Source organism: Dendrobates tinctorius, unplaced genomic scaffold (assembly GCF_039654945.1).
Source record: "Dendrobates tinctorius isolate UK_male_01 unplaced genomic scaffold, ASM3965494v1 ptg000008l, whole genome shotgun sequence".
Classification (NCBI taxonomy): domain Eukaryota; kingdom Metazoa; phylum Chordata; class Amphibia; order Anura; family Dendrobatidae; genus Dendrobates; species Dendrobates tinctorius.
In genome coordinates this window covers 72,600,739-72,619,696 of record NW_027361676.1, presented here as the reverse complement: position 1 = coordinate 72,619,696, position 18,958 = coordinate 72,600,739, and the positions used below count along the sequence as shown (strand labels likewise).

Sequence of the window (18,958 nt, the reverse complement as noted above, 5' to 3'; positions counted from 1 at the left end):
ATAGCACCATAGGATGAATTGGTCACTATTTTGGACTTTGAAATATCTAGGACTAGTCTTTTTTGACTAACTCCCCCCCCAGAGACTACTCTGTCTGCCCACTAGGGGTATTTTGATGGCTCTATGTATGTGTGCGTTGTTTTTTTCTATGTTTAGTGTGTCAAGGGTGCATCAGGGCTACCGACGTTGAGCAGGGGCGCCATCACGTCAACAACTAGGGTGCCAACCTCTGCTGGCAGGTAGGGTAACTCTCAGGTATTCTAGGGAGAGATTAGTGTATAGTGTATGTTTTGAGCACTGAATTAAAAGTATAATTGCATTTTTTCACTTTTAGTATATCACTAAAAGTTAAATTTTAGGGGTCTAGATTGTTTCTGTGGTTCTAATGCGATTGAGACCCAATTGGTTTATTCTCATACGGGTTTATTACAAAAAATTATTTCTTGATAATTTTCCGTTCTCTTGCCAAATACAGCAGATTTCCAAGTACCGTACTGTGCTACATTCGTATGATCATCTATCCTCACAAGTATCCAAGGGCCGGTATGGAGAAGCATCCCATGGCATACTTTGTGACGAGGATGGTATTCTATGTAATTTAGGCCTTTTTTGTGTCTCCGCATTAGAACCTTAGGCTTTCATCTATTACATTTTCCCTTTAACAAACTTTAGCTTTGATGTAATCAATGTTTTCAGCAATGGCTTTCTCATCAGAGAAGCGGATCACTATTCCAGTGATGTCACAGATCTCTAGGTGGCCTCATCCATAAGTGTCCATATCTTTGCAAAGGGTGCATGGAGCATAGTCTGGGAAGATCTGACAATTTATCTTGGGGGTACAAAAAGCATTTGGCTTCTGCACTAGATTGGTTAGTGTTCCTTATCACCAAATGCATTCCTCTCTCAGCCACATGCACATCACTCATCCAGAGATTACTGACCTCTTGATGGGAAAAAAAATCTCCAGGAAGTCTTTCCAAAAATGAAGAGAGAGAGAAGGAAGATTTTTTCCCCTGGACATCAAGGACTTTCAGGTGCTCGGGAGAGGGACTCAAAAAGGCATAAAGCACCTCGCTATGACACAGTCTTTCATCAGAAAGCAGCTTCTGTGAAGAAAGATCACATCATCAGTGATGGGTAAAGGGGATACAACGTATACTGAATATTCATGCTGTAACAGAGCTAAATGCCTGATCTCCTTTATGACTGTGTTATTGGCTTCCAATAAAGAATCTGGCACCAGGTTTTTGCTGCCCCATCTGAGTGCATTATAATACAGAGACAGAGGCTCCAGTTCCAACGATGGGCCACTTACTGGGTATCTTGCTGTAGTTTTTCTTAAAAACAGTTTATCTGCTTCACCTCTACTAGTCTTCACAGTGGTAATCACTGTGTATTTCTGCCCTCAGTGCAAACAGAAACTGTCAATCAATGTTAAGGGTGCGGTTGGACAGAGCTCATCACTGTGAAGACTAGCAGATCTGCAGCAGAAAAAAAAAAACACTGTTTCATCAAAAGTACAGCAAACAGCCCAGGAGGTTACTGCGCTGGAATCAGGATATCTCTTCCTATTTTTTTCTGAGCTCAGATGGAAAACAAATTTGTGTCCTGTGATGGATGCCAAACACTGCCATCTAAATATTAAAGACTGACCGTCACATCCAAACATAAATAGGTCTGAACAGGTGCTTACCTAGAGTCGCCAACTCATGTACAATCAAACAAAAAGCAGCACTCTGTAGCGCTATAGCATGCAAACATGAAATATGAAAATTGAATTGCATTATTGCTCTAGAAATATAAAAAATTGAGAATGCTTAGCGAATAAATTGGCAGCCACGATAAGGCGATTCTCGCTGCCAGGACCTAATGCCAATCCTCTCTTAGACAGTCTACTCTCTGGGAACCTAATGTGAATCCTCTCTTAGACTCAAGTCTATATCTCTATGGAGGGGTAGGGTCCTGTTGCAATTAAAAACACCTGAGGCTAAGAGGCAGAGTGTTCAGTCAGAAGGCTAATACAAATATAAAAAAACTGACCATCACATCCAAACATAAATAGGTCTGAACAGGTGCTTACCTAGAGTCGCCAACTCATATACAATCAAACAAAAAACAGCACTCTTCAGTCTAAAGGGGGTTTTACACATAGCGATATCGCTAGCAATATCGCTAAAGCATCACCGATTTGGTGACGTAGCGATATCGCTATGTGTGATACTTACCTCCGACCGGCTCTCCCGCTGTCTGTTGCTGATCACGCAGCTCCATTTATCGTCGGGCGCTTCCTGTGGCGCCGACGAGCGACGTGTGGAGGCAGGCGGGAGGACGTCAGGATCGCCGCGTCTGAAAGGTAAGTATCGTCCGCTGTATCGCTGCTGCATCGCTGTGAGATCTGCCTGTGTGGCAGCTCACTAGCGACCATTTAGCGATGCACCAGCGATCCTGACCGGGTCGTATCGTGGTCGGGATCGCTGGTGCATCGCTAAATGTAAAAGGGCCTTAAGAGAGGATAGGCATTAGGTCCTGGCAACGAGATTGTGGCTGCCGAGTACGCATGAATTGGCCAATTTATGTGCTAAGCATACTCAATTTTTCATATTTCTAGTGCAGTAATGCAATTCAATTTTCATATTTCACATTTACATGCGATATCGCTACAGAGTGAAACACTGCCATCTGTCACCCATGCAGTTCCACTGTATAAAACAATACAATAATATGCATCTCAAGGTAAATATCTGTTTTGCAGCCAAATTAAATTAAGGGACTATGCATACATGAAGATTGTGAAGATGAATATATGAACAATGTTTTTTTAATTTTTATTTACCTCCCTTATATAGCGCCATTAATCCCACAGCATTTTACAGATATCACAATCATTTTCCCCAGTAGGGCTCACAATATAAATATGTCTGTGGAGTGTGGGAGGAAAGCGGAGAAGACAGCGGAAACCCACGCAAACACGGGGAGAACATACAAACTCCTTGCAAATGGTGGGATTTGAACCCAGGATCTCTGCGTTGCAAAGCAACAGTGCTGACCACTGAGCCCATGTGCTGCCCATTTGTATATAATACCTGTGATTCTGTTGATTGATTGCTATGTTTGTGCATAGAGTGACATTATACTTGGCTATTTAGCCTATACTCATGATATGTCCTCTAACTTTGATACAAGTGGAGTGTTATTTCCACCTTTCATTTTCATCCAGTATGAATGTACACTAAGTTCTCGGCTATCTGGGTTTGTTTCTGTCTATTCTTTACATTGGCACTTTATGTACTTGGCTATGTTTTACTTACTATTTTGCATGTTTACATCTTAATTATTGTAGCCATTAATTGCATTCTTACCCTCCTGTTACCCCATGTCTGTTTGGATCTTCTTTTCATTTTATATTCAATAAATTCTTTCAATAAAGATGACTTGCTTATATACTTGACGTCTGACATATTTTACTTTTTCTGTTTTCTATATTTGTCAAATAATATGTTCGAGTCCCAGCAGTTGCATGTCTCATAGTTGTTCGACAGTCGCAACACATGCAAGGATTGTCGGTTTGATCTCTGATCTTCACAGTGCCATCGAAACAATACAAAAATCCACACTATCCATAAACAGAGAGATAGTGAACAATTAGATAATTTAGATGAATTTAATTCTCCTGGTCCAGATGAACTACATCCTAGGGTACTGAAAGAGTTAGCAGAGGAAGTTGCAGAACCACTAGCCGCAATCTTTGAAAGATTAGAGAAGGACAAATGTTGTCCCTATCTTTAAAAAGGGAAAGAAGATGAGTCCAGGAAATCACAGGCCAGTGAGCCTTAATTCTATACCAGGAAAGATCTTTGAACAAATTGTTAAATAACATGTATGTAAGTACTTGGATAAGAATACAGTAATTAATCAGAGCCAGCATGGGTTTGTAGCAAACAAGTCAAGTCAGACTAATCTAATTTCCTTCTTTAATGGAATCACTGACTTGGTGGATCAGGAAAATGTGGTATAGTATATCCCAACTTCAGCAAATGATTTGCTAAAGAATCTCATGCTAGCCTTATTGAAAAAATGACCAAATAGGGGATTGACAAGGCTACGGTTAGGTGGATTCATAACTGCTCAGTGATCATACTCACTGAGTGGTAATAAACGTTTGCACATCCAATTGGAAGAGTGTTTGAAGTGGGGTACCCCACAAGACTGTGTCCCGGCCCCAGTGTTGTTCAACATTTTTATAAACAATTTATGTAAAGGAACTGAAGGTAAACGAATGAAATTTGCAGACAATGCAAAGTTAGGAGGGATAGCTAAAGCCCCCGTTACACACTGCGATATCGCTAGCAATATCGCTGTAAAGTCACCGATTTTGTGACGTTGCAGCGATATTGCTAGCGATATCGCTGCATGTGATACTTACCTCCGACCGGCTCCCCCGCTGATTATCGCTGATCGCGCGAGAAGCTCCTGGACCATTCCTCGTCGTCGGCTTCCTGCTGGGCTTCCTGTGGCGCCGACGAGCGACGCGTGGAGCCGGGCGGGAGAACGCAGAATCACCGCGTCTGACAGGTATGTAGCGATCCCCGTCCCCTGCGATGTCGCTGGTGAGAACTGCCTGTGTGGCAGCTCACTAGCGACCACCTAGCGATGCACCAGCGATCCTGACTGCGTCATATTGCTGGTCGGGATCGCTGGTTCATAGCTAGGTGTAACGGTACCCTAACACTAGAAAAGACAAAGAAAGGATTCAGAAAGATCTAGATAAGGTTTTACAATTGGCAGCGGCTAATACAATGGTATTTAACAGGGACAAACACAGATTTGAAATCTGGGAAAGAAAAAAGAAAATTACATCTACAGAATAGGAGGAATAGAAGTAAGCGACAGCACATGTGAAAAAGACTTGGGTATACGAATAGATCACAGACTGCACAAGAGTCAACAGTGTGATGCAGCTGCAAAAAAGGCAAACACCATTCTAGGATGTATTAAGAGAAGCATAGAGTCTAGATCACGGGAAGTAATTATCGCCCTCTACTCCTCCTTGGTCAGGCTTCATCTGGAATACTGTGTCCAGTTTTGAGCATCACATTTTAAAAAATACATTGAAAACCTGGAGCAACTACAGAGAAGAGTTACCAGTATGGTGAGCAGACTGAAAACTACGTCCTGCAAGGAACGGTTAAAGGATCTGGGAATGTTTAGCTGGTAAAAAAAACAAAACCTAAGAGGAGACTTAATAGAGGTCTACACATATCTGAAGGGATGTTACGGTGTAGAGGTATCATCCTTATTCTCATTTGCACATGGAAATGCGAGAAGCAATGGAATGAAACTGAAAGGGAGAAGACAAATTAGATATTAGAATAAACTTTTTGACAGTGAGGGTGATCAATGAGTGGCACAAGCTGCCACGAGAGATAGTGAGGTCTCCTTCAATGGAAGTCTTGAAACAGAGGCTGGACGGACATCTGTCTGAGATGGTTTAGTGACTCCTGCATTGAGCAGGGGGTTGAACACGAAGACGTTGGCGGTCCCTTCCAATTTCTGATATTTTTCGAGCACGCCAAAGACACTCAGTTAGCACCCGCATGCTCAGGTAAGACCTTATCTGAGCACGTTCGTTCATCACTACTTTGTAGGATTATAGCACTTTTTACTAATGCGGAGGACAGAAATTCTGCTAAGACCAGGCACAGCGCCTTCCCTTGGAAGCTGGGCGATTTCTAGGTTACACTAAAATGAAGAAGTGCAGTTACCCTGAAATAACAAAGCAATGAACAAAAGCAAATATTATTACATTTATTGTTCATACATTCATCCAGCTCTTTTTTAACTTTGGGACCACAATAACTGTTAAGTGGCTATAAATATGACAAAAAAGTTATAAGAATAAAACTAATTCCAATATATTAAAATGAATGAAAAAAAAAAACGCACTCACCTGTAGGAAGTTGTTTAACTGGGTCTTTGACTTTTCCAGAAACTTCTGGTCTATGGACTTGAAGGGTAGCTTGCTGAGAGAAGGCAACTGCACTTTCTTCAATGAAGGAAAATACTAATGAAAGGAAAAATCTAAAATTAATTCTCATTGCACGTGGATGTATTCTAAGCTTGCCTTATTTAAAGAGGAAGGACTTAATTCTGGGTTGTACTCTGGGAATGCTGAAAGCAGAGATTCTGCATGACTTTGTGCACATCTTGTACCAGTGTGACCCAATGAGAAAACACGGGTATTACATACCTGGTAATGTGTTTTTTCATGAGACATGACGGCACCACGAGAGAGGGGATCCGCCCTACGAGGACAGGAAACCTTCAAGATAAAAAGGGCGGCTCCTCTCTCCGCATCAGTTGTTTTACAGAGCACGAGAGGAACTCCGCAGGTTAGTGTACACATAAATAATACAACTTTAATACTGTTAAATTTCCAACACCAAGGGAGTGTATAATACTAACGAAACACCCAACTAATGACGTGATAGGGCGGGAATATAAGGGTGCCGTCATGTCTCATGAAAAAACACATTACCAGGTATGTAATACCCGTGTTTTTCCATTCTACATGATGGCACCACGAGAGAGTTACAGAGATTTGTATTCTCTTTAGGGGGGGATCACTGCCTGTAACACTCTTCTCCCGAATGTGAGATCAGAGGTAGCAGATAGGTCTAATCTATAATGTTTGAAAAAGGTAGACGGAGAGGACCAAGCGGCCGCCTTACAGATTTGGTCGATGGAGGCGTCCGCTCTCTCCGCCCAGGACGTTGCCATGGCCCTCGTGGAATGGGCTTTTAGGCCCTCTGGAACAGCCCTGCCTGCACTACCATATGCTAGTATGATGGCCTCTCTCACCCATCTAGCTATAGTTTGCTTAGAGGCTTTAAGGCCCTTCCTTGCCCCCTGGTATGAACCAAACAGGGCCCTCTGTTTCCTCCAGGGTTTTGTCATCTCTAAATATTGTAGGATACATCTCCTAACATCTAAGCAATGTAGCCTCTCCTCCTTCTTGTTACCGGGGTTAGGACAAAAGGATGGCAAGACTACTTCCTGAGCTCTGTGGAATTTCGACACTACCTTAGGGAGGTATGCTGGGTCTAATCTTAAGACAACTCTATCGTCCATAACCTGAGTGTATGGCGGGTCTGCTGACAGTGCGTGTAAGTCCCCCACCCTACGTGCCGATGTAAGTGCCACTAATAAGGCTGTTTTTAAAGTTAACACTTTATCTGATGTCATGTCTAGTGGTTCAAATGGACTTTCTGTTAGAGATGATAGGACTAAGTTTAGATCCCAGGGAGGAGGTTTAGGAGATGGGACAGAGTTAGCCCTAGTACAGGCCCGGATAAACCTGGCCACCCATCTATCATTTGCTAGGTCATAGTTGAATAATGCTGCCAGGGCTGAAACGTGTACTTTGAGGGTGCTGACAGCTAAGCCCAAGTCTAAACCCCTTTGCAGAAACTCTAGCACTGCCCTCACCGGTACTTCTCCCTCCCGTATTGGGCCTGAGGTGGACAAAAATTTTCTCCATATTCTCCCGTATATTTTTGTAGTCACTGGCTTTCTGCTACTGATTAGGGTGGAAATTAACCTTTGTGAAAACCCTTTTTTCTCTAACAGTGACCTTTCAAATTCCAGGCTGTCAAATGCAACCTGGAGTTCGGAGGGTGATTGAAGGGACCCTGTGTTAGGAGGTCGTGGTCCTCTGGGAGTACCCATGGGTCCGTCACCGACATCACTCTTAGCCAGTAGAACCACGGCCTTTTTGGCCAAAAGGGAGCTATCATAATTACTCTGGCTCGGTCCTCCCTGATCTTCTTCAGGACTAACGGAATGAGGCATATCGGGGGGAAGGCGTACAGGAGACCTGATGTCCATTTTATCCTGAAGGCGTCTACCGCCAGTGGCATGTCTGCTGGACTTAGAGAGCAGAACTTTTGAACCTTTCTGTTGGTTTTTGAGGCGAAGAGATCTATTATGGGTTTCCCCCACATAAGCATAATCCGTTGAAAAATGGACTCTTTTAGGCACCATTCGCCTTGCTTCAACCGGTTCCTGCTCAGAAAGTCTGCCTTCAGGTTGTCCACACCTCGGATATGCAGGGCCGATAATGAGAGAAACTGACGTTCCGCTAGAGTCAGTATTCTTCCCGCTATTTTCATTAATGACCGAGAACGGGTGCCCCCCTGATGGTTCACATATGCTACTGCTGTACAATTGTCTGATAGGACTTTCACGTGATGTCCTGTCAGGTGTGTCAGTAAACCTTCCAGCGCCCTTTCGATGGCTAGCAGCTCCCACTCGTTTGAGGATAGATCTTTTTCGTTCTGAGCCCAAGGATCTTGAAGCCATAGGGTGTCTAGATGGGCTCCCCAGCCCCAGGGGCTGGCATCTGTCGTGACTACTCTGGAGGCTGTATATGTCCAGGGTACTCCCCTTGGAGAGGACTCTATCTGTAACCACCACCTGAGTGACTGGAGTACAGGGTCCGGGATGGTGAGCTTTTGCTCTAACTGCCCCTGAAGCCTCAGATCGTTTTGTAACACACACCACTGAAGTTCCCTTGTGTGAAACTGAGCCCATTTTATTGCTGGTATGCAGGAAGTTAGGGATCCCAACACTGACATGGCTTTCCTCAGAGTCATTACTGGCTTTCTTAATGTTGTCCTGATTAGGTTTTTGATTTTTTCTTCTATTTCCTCTGGGAGGCGACATTCCTGCATCACCGAGTCTATTGTTAGGCCCAAAAAATTCTGGATCATTGTTGGTTCCAGTTTGGATTTTTTGAGGTTCAGTTGCCAACCCAGAGTCTGAAGTGTCTCCATCACTATCTTGACTTGTTCCTGACAGTGAGAGAAATCTCTCCCCACTATCAGGAAGTCGTCCAGATATGGTATTACCAGGGCATCTTTTTCCCTGAGATGTGCCGAGACCTCCGCAATTAATTTCGTGAAGACCCGGGGGGCTATTGCTACCCCAAAGGGCAGAGCCCTGTATTGAAAGTGATGCCACTGAGATTTTATCTGGACTGCCACCCTGAGATATTTGCGGTCTTGCTGCCGGATCGGGACATGATAGTAAGCATCCTTGAGATCCAGGACCGCCATGTAACACCGAGGAAAGAGGAGTTTCACTGCAGATCTTATGGTTTCCATCTTGAATGATGGGACTATCAAATATCTGTTGAGGCCTTTCAGATTTATAATTGTCCTCCAGGAATTGTCTGGTTTCTTTATTAGAAATAGGGGGGAGTAAAAGCCTTCCTTTTTTTCTTTTTCCGGAACTTCTTCCAGTACGAGTTTCTGTATGAGTGACAATACCTCCTCTTCCAGACTCTCTTGTCTTTCTTGAGAAGATTGCACTGGAGTCTGAATGAATTTTTGTGGTGGCCAATGGTGGAACTTTAATTCCAGACCTGACCCTACTATCTGTCGGATCCAGGTGCTGGATGAGATTCTCTTCCAGGCTGGGAGGAAGTGAGAGAGCCTTCCCCCCACCTGAGAAGGACCGTCACTGGGAGGGTTTTTTGGCTTCCCTGGAGGGCTTGCCGAAATAGAAGCCTCTCCCTCCTCTGTATCGCCTGTCAGAATTGTTTTTGTCTTGATCTCTGAATTGTTGCTTTCTGAATTTTCGGCCCCTCTGAAAGGAGCGCCGAAACGCTTGAAATGGTTGTTTTGGAAAATTTTTCTTTGTATCACCCGCTTTTTCCAATACGTCATCCAATGCAGGTCCGAACAAGAAATTTCCCTCACATGGCAGAGAGCACAGTTTCATCTTTGCCTGAGTGTCCCCCGGCCAGCATTTTAGCCATACTGCGCGCCGTCCTACATTGGTTAAGGCTGCTGACTTTGCTGCTAGTCTGGCCGAGTCTGCAGAAGCCTCTGCGAGAAAGTCTGCCGCCGCTCTAATAGCCGGTAATGCTTCCAGAATTGACTCTCTGGGAACTCCACGTTCTAGTTGATCCTCCAAGTTGTCTACCCATATCTTTAGAGACCTAGCCACACACGTAGCTGAGATAGCCGGTCTTAGCGCCCCAGCCGAGGTTTCCCAGGCTGTCTTAAGGCAATTGTCAGTCTTCCGGTCCAGCGGTTCTTTCAGAAACCCCAGATCCTCAAAGGGTAGGGAGGTTTTCCTGGCGACTTTTGATATCGCTACATCGATTTTGGGAGCCCTATCCCAGGATGAGGATGCCTCTTCCTCAAAGGGATACCTCCTCTTCAGAGAATTAGATATCTGGGACTTTTTCTCTGGTTTTTCCCATTCGCGTTTTATGAGCTCTTCTATTTGCTCATTAATAGTGAAGGTCTTACGCTTTTTCTTTTGTAGTCCACTGAACATGAGTTCTTGGGCTGTCTTTTTTGCTCGCTCCTCTACCAGCCCCATGGTAGATCTGATTGCTTTAATAAGTTCATCCGTAGATTCTACTGGGAACGTATCTTCCCCATCTGAGCTACTATCTGAATAGTGCGTTTTATCTGAGTCCTCCTCTGATCCTGTATAGTCTTCTTGAGAGACCCCTGAGGGGCTGGATCTACCCCTAGTTTTCCTATCTGCGTCCGCAGATTGTAATGCACTTACTGACTTACAAACCTCTGTTTGAATTAGGGACCTCAGACTATCCGAGAATGAGGGAGTCTCCTCCGCTATTGTTTTGTTAATACACTCCTGGCATAACTTTTTATTCCAGGCTGTTCCTACGGGACTTTTGCATAAAGCACATTCTTTATTCTTAGATTTTCCCCTACTTTTCTTAGGGACTTTCTATACTCCACCCCGCCAATGTATGTAAGAGAGGGAGGAGAGGGAAGAGAGGAGACAAGAGAAAGAGAACAGACATTAGAGTACTGGACTTTCTCGTAGTTCACTCACCACTCGGACGTTTTCACAAAACGGGTACCGGATCTGGAGGCTGACTGGTCTTCTCACTGTCTCCTAAGGAGACTAGGGACCCCTCCTTCTTGCGTTGACGATCCGCCCGTGCGCTGCCCGAGCGGCTTCCACTGCTGCTGCAGCGTGTCTGGCTCTTTTCGTGTGAGCTTGACCGCCTTTCCTTCGCTTCCTGGCGTGGTTGTATATGCTCTGGCGAGGGGCTCTCCATCCTGCCGTATATGTCTGCTGCTATCCTGTGCTGAGAGCAGTCACACCTGACCATGTAATGGTGTAGTGACGCCAGCCACTACCGGTTTAAATAGCAGCCCCCAGCTTCCAGCTGCTTAGCAGGAGCCAAATGAGAGCAGTCTCTTTTTTTTTTTTTTTTTTAGACCAACTGGTCTTGCACCTGCCGCGCCTCTGTGTGGACGTGCGCATGCGTGCTCCGTGCCCCTCCCGGGACCGTGCACACCTTCTGCTTCTCCCAGGCCCCGTGGTGTCGTGCGCGCCGCTCTACTTCCGGGTCGCCGCACCACTTCCGGTTCGTCGGCCATGATGCGCGCTCTCAGTGCGCGCGCCTCCCGGTGCGGCCCGGCCGAGTGAGCGTCTGCATTTCGGGACCCCCGGACACCTCTTACCTGCATGGTGGACCCCATCTCCCTGCTCTGGCGCAGGTATGTGCGGAACGACCTCCGCTGCGGGGTCCGGTGTCTGGTGCTCACAGGGAGGGTACACAATCTGTGGCCTCCGAGGAGCTCTTCTGCCCGGGCACTGATGTGCCTCCCGGGCTGCATGGCCACTATATGTCAACAGGGAGGGACACTATCAGTGGCCTCCCTGGACCTCCTCGCCTCCGTTCGCCTGGGTATGTGCCCGGCTGTGGCCATGCTCTCGCTCAGGGGGGGCATAGGAATATATGGCCCCCGAGGCGACTACCGGTACCTGGTGACGGGTGTAGCAGACCGGTGCCTGCCAGTAATCACCCGACCCAGGCCCAGGCATCCTCTTCTTTCTTCCATCAAGAGGTTTTCATCTTGAGGGTTCCCCATCGAGGACAGGAAACCAACTGATGCGGAGAGAGGAGCCGCCCTTTTTATCTTGAAGGTTTCCTGTCCTCGTAGGGCGGATCCCCTCTCTCGTGGTGCCGTCATGTAGAATGGAAAAAAAAGTATAACGATTTCTTCTCCGAGACCTCATTAGACCACCATTTCTGACAGTTGAGAAAAAATTACATTGATCTTCAAAATCAATAATCCGACTTTTATACGGATGCACAGCCAGCTGTCAGTCAGTGCTGGGGCGCGGTTACAGTTGCCGCTCACTATATACTCAGCAGTGACTTATGCTGTGCCGGTCATACCGCTGTGACTGAAAGCCAGAGGCTGCCGGGAGGAAATTGCCTAATTTACTCCCAGCATAGGGCATTAAGTGCGGTGGCCTCACTTCTTTAGAACGCTATTAACTGGCAAATCAACCCCCCAGATTAATCGCATTTTTTTACATGACCAGTTCCCTTTAAATTTTATTAACGACTCAATTATAGAACGAAAACCACTCTGGTTCAAAGAGAATCCCCGTGTCCTGCACTTGGCATACAATAGTGTACATCTATACAATAAAGGGAACCAGACATCACCAAAAACTCTAATTACCTGCAGATATAAGGCTAATCACCATGTAACTGATCTCTCCGAGTCACCGGGGCTGGGCAGGGGAATGATTTACTACTCCGTGTACTGGGTCCTTCCTGGAAATCACGCCATGGCACTCTGAGTATACTAGAAATATCTAAAAACTGACCAGCATCTCCAACCAGAATAAAGACACGTGTGAACAGGTGCAAGCCATCATGACTATTTAATATAAACCAAGGAAATAGCAAATTTTAAAAAGGTAGATTTTAATGGACTCAGAAAGTGGATAGGAAAGGACCAATGGCTGGATGATCTAAAAGACAGAAATGTCCAAGAAGGATGGGAGATTTTTCTAAATGAAATTCTCACTGCACAATTAGTAACCATCCTGAAAAGAAGGAAGAATAGGAAGCATTTAAAGAGACCTGGATGGATGAACACAGAACTAAGGCTACTTTCACACTAGTGTTTTTTTTGCGCTGCGCTGCGTGCGCAGTCCAAATGCATACAAAAAACACATCAAGCGTTTTGCATGCGTTTGCTTATTTTATGAGCATGCATTTTAACCAGTTTGTAGCCATATTGTCCCTTAAAACGCATGCGATTTTAAACGCTGACGTGCGCATGTCAATGCGCACGTCTGCGTTCCCATAGGCTGCAATGTGTTATTTTGTCGCATAACGTGCGCACGCGTGCGCATGCGTTTTTTTGAGACAGGTCGGACGGACCAAAAATGCAACAGGTTGCGTCCGGCACGCCTTGGCGCACACACCACAAAAAAACGCATGCGCACGAAAACGCATACGAACGCGTGCAAACGCTAGATCATGCGCCCTCATGTTAAAGATAGGGGATCAGGACGCATGCGCATGTACGCGCACGATGCGCTGCGTTAAAAAACGCTAGTGTGAAACCAGCCTTAATCACTTGTTAAAAATCAAAAAATAAATGTATATTAAGTGGAAAGAGGGGGGCATATCAAAAGAAGAATATAATGCTGTCTGCAGGGAATGCAGGGCAAGAGTTAGAAGAGCTAAAGCCAGTAATGAAGTGAAGCTTGCAAGGGAGACCAAAAGCAATAAAAAAATATTTTGGGGGTATTTCAAAAGCAAAAGAAAAGTCAAAGAAGCTATAGGATTTTTACAGGATGAAAAGGGTGAAGTGGTCAAAAATGATGTTGAGAAAGGGGGTTGGTCACTATGACCCTGGAAATCCATTTAAATTCTAATATTCTATGATCCTATGAAATACAGCAGTACTCTGAAATGCTATAATATGCAAACATTGTATATAAGAAATTGGAACTGCATTACTGCTACAGAAAATATATTAAAAATTGAAGATAAGTGGTGCACAAATTGGTTCATTCACGTGAACCCATAGCCGCGGTAAGATGTACCGCTTTGATGGGACGCTAGCCTAATATTCCTGCAGTATGAGTGTGCAGAGCGACCTGTCACTCAAAGTGCAAGAGAGATTACTGCCGCACTCCCAGTATACATAGCGCTGCCATAATCACTCCCCTGTGCCGCCCCAGTGACTCGGAGAGAGCTGTTACATGGTGGTTACATTGTGATTAAAACTTAATTTTCCTCTGTTTAGCCAAGCCACCTATACAGGGTTGCTATGCAACTTTCTTGCAGATTAACCCTACATCTGGAGGTAACTAGCATTTTTTGTGATGTCAGATTCCCTTTAAACATATTTGCAACAATTATCTAAACCTTAAAGGGGTTGTCCAGCCTTAGGCTACACGTCTGCAGCCACTCTATGTGACTGCAGATTAGTGAATCCTCACAGTGCACATTGTGAGAATTCTCTTGTGTAGGGAGCGTGCTGCATGTATGCGATTTGTATAAATGCAGCCACGTGCTGACTATATGTGCATGGCATCGCTCACTGAAAGTAGATTGAGCAAGGGCAGACCTGTCTAATCGGAATGTGGCAGGAAGTGTGCAAATCGAATACTTCCTGTCACATGACGGCCCGACTCCTGGAGACGATGAACCCTGACAGTGCGCTCTGAGGATTCACAAGTCTGCAGTCACATAAAGTGATAAACACAATGAACTTCTAAAGCTGAACTTGGTAATACCTCACTCAGTTTTCTGTGCAGATTCTGAAATTCACTTAATCTCCGCAGTACAGTCCAATTCTTGTTGTCTGATTCTCCCGACTCCGGTAAATTAACTAGTACAAAATACAATGGCATTTGTTCTCCATTCTCTTCAGATACCTATAAGAAAAAAATAGCAACAGAGAAACATACATGCCTAGATCAGAGAACATTCTCCATGTCCAGAAGGAGCAGGATAAAGCTTTACAGCTCTGCTACATCTGCAATTTTGTAACCTGAATTATTTGAAGTTGATAGGAATAGTGCTTGCAAATGTTGTATATGGCATAGACAATTGTTCTCATGGATGCATACCCAACATAGCTGGGAAATATAATGTTAAATCCCAGCTCTGCAGTGTTTGATTAGAAGCACCTGCATGGCTTCTCTAATAATCAGGAAGTAGATTCATTGTGGGACCAGCCAAGATGTCAGCTGTAGCTGAGAAAGAGAGGTGCCAGGGTCTCTCTCTAAATGGCGAGACCGAGGAGTCAGTTACTAGCAGAGGCAAATGTATTAGCTCATGAATACACAGACTGGATGTGTCTTGCAGCTACAATCCCTAGCTCTGAGAAGAGTCTGCAGAGGTCATGTACAGAGAACTTTAAGTATCAGTGGTTGCTCCGGACAGTAACTTGTGTGACCGAACTGGGGCTAGCTCAGCAGCGTCTGAAGTATTCAGGGACTGTTCTGTTTAGTTAAATCCCTAGCCTTGTCTAGGCACTATGTTTGTGATTTTGCCATTTTGGTGCTGTGTAATCAGAAGCAATAAAACAGCACATGTTTGGATCAAAACTGCATTGCCTGTGTGAACGCTACCTAAGGTCAAATGCCTACCAGAGAGTGTGAAATCCTACACGTTATTTTAGATACTGTATAACCGAAAAAAAAACACCTTGTATATTCACATATAGTGTAACACTTGTCTATGGACCTCAACATTTGGAAAGTAGGATTGAGGTTTGGTATATAATGCACCTACTATCTCCATATTATGTGTACAATAATAGAGTTGTCATAACTAACTGGACATTGATTCCATAATGAAAAAATGATAAAGCGGTGCATATTCATTTAGTAAAACCTAACAAGTCTTCATAATTTCATCCAACAAGCAATGATCCATCTCCTACCACAATACTCACCTCACTGATGTTGATAAACGCCCGCCAACTGCCAAGATTCTCACACCACAAATCTGTCCGAGAAATATGGAGATCAAGATCACTTTGTTCTTTTTCCATTAGAATAATTTCGTCCTTTAACTTGGAAATGATCTATTGAAAAAAAAAAATTATAGTTTACTAAAAAGAAGCAGGAGATTTGCCCAGTATAGACTCTTAGCTTTGTAGGAGTATAAAAAGCTGAACACATTGATGTAGTAGAGGAGGTTGCTCATACTGTTGTCTACGATATTTTGCAAATCTAATACCGGAGATACCAGGGCTCCTCATACTTCTGTACACCTTGATCTAATACTGGAGATACCAGGGTTCTGAGGTATGAAGAGGCTGCTCACACTACTGTGCAACTTACATATCTGATCTAATGCAGGAGATACCAAGAATGCTGAGATAAGAAGAGGCTGCTCACACTGCTGTCCACCCTGTATATCTGATCGAATACTGGAGATACCAGGGTGCTGAGGCAAAAAGAGGCTGCTCACACTGCTGTGCAACCTATATATCTGATCTAATGCAGGAGGTACCAAGAATGCGGAGATAAGAAGAGGCTGCTCACACTGTTGTCCACCCTGTATATCTGATCTAATACTGGAGAGATACCAGGGTGCTGAGGTAAAAAGAGGCTGCTCACACTGCTGTCCACCCTGTATATCTGATCTAATAATGGAGATCAAACAACCTATATAAGAAAACAGGCCTTTGAGGTCTAAAAGTTACAAATCATAGCTAAGGGCACAAAACCAATCCAAGAGGACACCTGGCCAAGGTTCAATATCTATGCAGATTTGCAAAATAAAGATTGCATAAGTCCCTTTTTTTTTTTTGCACACCATGGTCTAACATGCTTGGAAAATCCATGCAAATGGAACAAATAAAACAATGCTAAGTGCTATACAGAAAGTAAAGTAGAGGTGCAAATATTTACCAGATGTCCAGAGGCCGCCACAAAGTACCCCCTGATGCGCGTTTCAAATTTCTTCCTCAGAAGGGGTGCACCCCTTCTGAGGAAGAAATTCGAAACGCGCGTCAGGGGGTACTTTGTGGTGGCCTCTGGACCTCAAATGTCTGTATTTGCATTATTATATACTTATTGGCAAAAAATTCTTTTGGATTTTGATATCTATCAGCACATATAGGGCAAAAAAACTTTTCCTCTCCTCACAACGTTTTGCATTTATTTTTCTCTGTATGTCATCATCCCTTTTTTAACTTGTGTAATGACATTGTTCAAAAAAAATCTATTTTTAAAGTATAAAACCTCTTGGAGGGCCTGTTTTCTTATATAGGTTGTTTGTTGTCCACAGTCCTCCGTGTTGATTCTTTGGGGCAATTTCTTCTGTCCCTAATAATGGAGATACCAGGGTGATGAGTTAAGAACAAGCTGCTCACAATGCTGTCCTCTCTGTCTTATCTGATCTCATACTGGAGATACCGGGGGTGCTGAGCTAAGAACAGGTTGCCCACAATGCTGTCCTCCCTGTCTTTCTGAATGCAGAGAGGCTTCTGAGACTTGGAGAAAGCATCACAATACATGGCATAAGTTATCTCAAGGTCACAGCAGCAGAGCTCTGTACAGCACATGCTCACTCACTGCTGTCCTATTCCCATTCTCGGGCAGGTATTTCTTAAGGCCCCATTACACATAACAATGTCCCAGCGATCCCACCAACGATCCAACATACATGGGATCGCTGGGACATAGCTGATCGCTGGTGAGCTGTTATCGGATGTTTACATTAGAAACCAGCGTCGCTGGTCTCTCGTTGACACACACAGCGATGCGCGCTGGCCAGCGATCAAAAAACGGCCCAGGATGATGGAGCGCGATCAGCGATACCCGGTAGGGGGGCCGATAGCTGATCCCCATCACACACAGCGATCTCGTGTGTGTGACGGGGCCTTTAGTGTAACAAGACGGCGGACATAATAATGCTATAGGGATTAGCTTAATAGATAAAATGTGCGGGATTTGTTAATTCAACGTATTTAGGACTTTTTTTTATCACATTCCTTTAGATGTTTATCTTTTCTTATTCTGACAGAACCCACATAAAGGGAACCTTACATGTGAAAAAATGCTATTAACCTGCATATATATATAGTTAATCTGCAGGTTAATAGCGTTCTGAACCTGTCCGGAGAGAGCACTTAAACTCCAGCTGCTGGGAGGAAATTAACTTTATTCCTCCTGGATGCATTGGCTTTCTGTCATAGGGGTGGTGCCAGCGTAGGTGCAGACACCGCTCTATAGAGAGGCGCCAGTTATAACTGTGCCCTTGGCACTGACTGACCACAGCTCAGCAGCCGGAGGCACAATTCCAGCCTCAGCTTTCCATACGCAGAACTATGACTAAACCCATGCCGCCCCTATGACTGACACCCGAACGCCAGCAGGAGAAATAAAGTTAATTTCCTCCTGACAGCAAAGTTCTAAGTGCCGGCAAAAGGCAGGTTCAGGCGCTATTAACCTGCAGATTAACCCGACAGCAGCAGGTTAATAGCGTTTTTCATGTGACAGGTTTCCTTTAATGGATCACTCTCCACTATAACAAGAGGATGATGAGGACGCTCTGCATATGGAACAGTGGGGTACAGTAATGAGGTTCCCCCCACAGAGATAAAGACAATATGGCTGTCCCCACAAACAATAACAAATATAATTAGACTTCACTGACTATCTTTAATGGGAGAAAAGAGGGGATCTATTACATGATGACAGGAATCACAATGCACCATGATCAATCAATAACTATGGAAACATGGACCACAAATCTGCCTAATTAGCTCTTCATTATTGGGATTCGCGCCTGTCGTTTCCAAGGCAACAAGTGATAATGATCCACTTTGCATTTTATGCTTTTCTAGCTCAAAATTAAACACAATGATTAAATAATGAGATTCAATGTGCAATTTTACAGAACAGCTCGGTATTAGAAATGTCTTCAGTAAAGAATATTCTGCAATCTAACCAATTATATTCTTAAGCGCATCTCTAATCTATTAATGGTCATCTACAGAGCTCTTCAATATTCATGTAAGATGATCAAAACACAACTCAAGGATAGATAAAAAGTGCGTCACCATCTGGAAACTTTTTAGAATGGCACCCTATATTGTATTGGTATTAGCCAATAAACAGCAACCGCAAC

At 44.3% G+C, this 18,958-nt stretch overlaps 1 protein-coding gene across 2 annotated transcripts in view; it reads right to left on the bottom strand.

Moving 5' to 3' along the window:
* SNX25 (sorting nexin 25) overlaps positions 1-18,958 on the bottom strand; it is a 385,706-nt gene that overhangs the window by 24,905 nt on the left and 341,843 nt on the right. For both annotated transcript variants that reach the window (XM_073578576.1, XM_073578585.1), the window contains exons 11-14: positions 15,771-15,902; positions 14,605-14,745; positions 5,948-6,061; positions 942-1,106 (exon numbers count right to left, since the gene is read on the bottom strand). In XM_073578576.1, the coding sequence (XP_073434677.1) occupies positions 942-1,106; positions 5,948-6,061; positions 14,605-14,745; positions 15,771-15,902 (552 nt within the window). The remainder of the gene's footprint in view (positions 1-941; positions 1,107-5,947; positions 6,062-14,604; positions 14,746-15,770; positions 15,903-18,958) is intronic.